The sequence below is a fragment of the Malurus melanocephalus genome, unplaced genomic scaffold (genome assembly GCF_030028575.1).
Source record: "Malurus melanocephalus ecotype Western Australia unplaced genomic scaffold, MMel_1.1 scaffold_1428, whole genome shotgun sequence".
NCBI lineage: Eukaryota > Metazoa > Chordata > Aves > Passeriformes > Maluridae > Malurus > Malurus melanocephalus.
In genome coordinates, this window is record NW_026624660.1 from 5,378 (window position 1) to 7,495 (window position 2,118).

General features: G+C 58.0%; 1 protein-coding gene across 1 annotated transcript in view; it reads left to right on the plus strand.

Moving 5' to 3' along the window:
- The first annotated feature begins 517 nt into the window (after nucleotides 1–517).
- The window catches only part of SCHIP1 (schwannomin interacting protein 1), an 11,558-nt gene continuing 9,957 nt past the window's right edge, over nucleotides 518–2,118 (plus strand). The window contains exon 1 of the mRNA XM_057387901.1: nucleotides 518–849. Within this exon, the coding sequence (XP_057243884.1) occupies nucleotides 769–849 (81 nt within the window). The 5' untranslated portion in view covers nucleotides 518–768. The remainder of the gene's footprint in view (nucleotides 850–2,118) is intronic.

Sequence of the window (2,118 nt, forward strand, 5' to 3'; positions counted from 1 at the left end):
CAAGGACAGAGCGGGATTTGTGGGGTTGGGGGTCAGTGGTGGTGTTGAGAAACCGGGATCATCTCCAGGCAGGAATGCTGGAGGCAGAGCTGGAATATCCAGATTTGGGGACTTTGAGACCCTGAAATCCCCCAGGAACCAGGGCTGGAGTTTTTGGGGATCCCACAGCTCTGCACCCCCAGAATGGGGAGCAGGGTAAAGCCGGGTGCATCTACTGCTTAATCCCAAGAAATTTAGGAATTTYTGCACCTGGAAAATCCAAAATATCCAGAAAACCGCTCAGCGGGGTCTCCGCTGGGTTTCGCGTGGAGTGAAAATTCCAAACGCGGTTCCCATGGCTGGGAGGGATCGGGAATTCTCTGGGATCTCTCCTCCGGGGAAAATGCCCCGGGACAAAGCCCCTTCCCGCGGGCCAGGGCGGCGCTGCCAGGCCGGGATTTGGACACCAGACACCGGGATTTTTCCTGCCCTTGTGCAGCCGCCGCAGCCTCGGGGTTATTTTTATCCGGCGCTGGCAGCGGCTGCAGAAGGACGCGGCTTCCCAGGCTCGCCAGCTCCGCTCCCCGGGGCTCCCTGACTTTATTTGGGAAAACCAAGGTGCTCCGGGAGCAGGGAGGCGCTGGAAAAGCGTCCCGGCCCGGGAATTGCGGGGAAAAAGCGTCCCTGGTCCGTCCCATGGTGCCGGCAGGGCAGCCCGGGCAGGACTGAGATGTCCCCGCGGCATCGGGAGCGATCGAGCGGCCACGGGAGGMGCCGGGAGCCGGGGAGATGAACCGGGAGGGGGATGATGGAATGGGTGACATCATCGGGAAAGCGGCCCCGCCGCCCGCGGACGGCAGCTATAAAAAGGTAAGGGACAAAAAGGGACAGAAAGGAGCCTTTGTGTGCCCGCAGAGCGGGACCCGCGGGGGGAGCGCGGCCCAAATCCCGCCCAGAGCCTGGAATTGGGGGGCTGGGGCWGGGAAACTGGGGGGGTGTCAAAGTGCTGGCACCGGGCAGCAAACCTGACTCTGTCCTCGTCCCAAACCTGCCTCATTCCTAATCCCAAACCTGCCTCTTTCCCTGTTCCAAACCTGCCTCTGTCCTCATCCCAAACCTGCCTCTTTCCCTGTCCCAAACCTGCCTCTTTGCTCATCCCAAACCTGCCTCTTTCCCTGTCCCAAACCTGCCTCTTTGCTCATCCCAAACCTGCCTCTTTCCCTGTCCCAAACCTGCCTCTTTCCCCGTCCCAAACCTGCCTCTTTCCCCGTCCCAAACCTGCCTCTATCCCTGTCCCAAACCTGCCTCTTTCCCCGTCCCAAACCTGCCTCTTTCCCCGTCCCAAACCTGCCTCATTCCTAATCCCAAACCTGCCTCTTTCCCCGTCCCAAACCTGCCTCATTCCTAATCCCAAACCTGACTCTGTCCTTGTCCCAAACCTGCCTCATTCCTAATCCCAAACCTGACTCTGTCCTTGTCCCAAACCTGCCTCTTTCCCTGTCCCAAACCTGCCTCTTTCCCTGTCCCAAACCTGCCTCTTTCTTGATCCCAAACCTGCCTCTTTCCTAATCCCAAACCTGCCTCTTTCCCCGTCCCAAACCTGCCTCATTCCCTGTCCCAAACCTGCCTCATTCCTAATCCCAAACCTGCCTCTTTCCTAATCCCAAACCTGCCTCATTCCTGATCCCAAACCTGCCTCTTTCCCCGTCCCAAACCTGCCTCTTTCCCTGTCCCAAACCTGCCTCTTTCCCTGTCCCAAACCTGCCTCTTTCCCTGTCCCAAACCTGCCTCATTCCCTGTCCCAAACCTGCCTCATTCCCTGTCCCAAACCTGCCTCATTCCTAATCCCAAACCTGCCTCATTCCTAATCCCAAACCTGCCTCTTTCCTCATCCCAAACCTGCCTCTTTCCTCATCCCAAACCTGCCTCTTTCCTCATCCCAAACCTGCCTCTTTCCTCATCCCAAACCTGCCTCTTTCCCTGTCCCAAACCTGCCTCTTTCCTCATCCCAAACCTTCCTCTTTCCTCATCCCAAATCTGCTTCTTTCCCTGTTCCAAACCTGCTTTTTCCTCGCCCCAAACCTGCCTCTTTCCCTGTCCCAAACCTGCCTCCCTCATCCCAAATCTACCTCCCTCCTC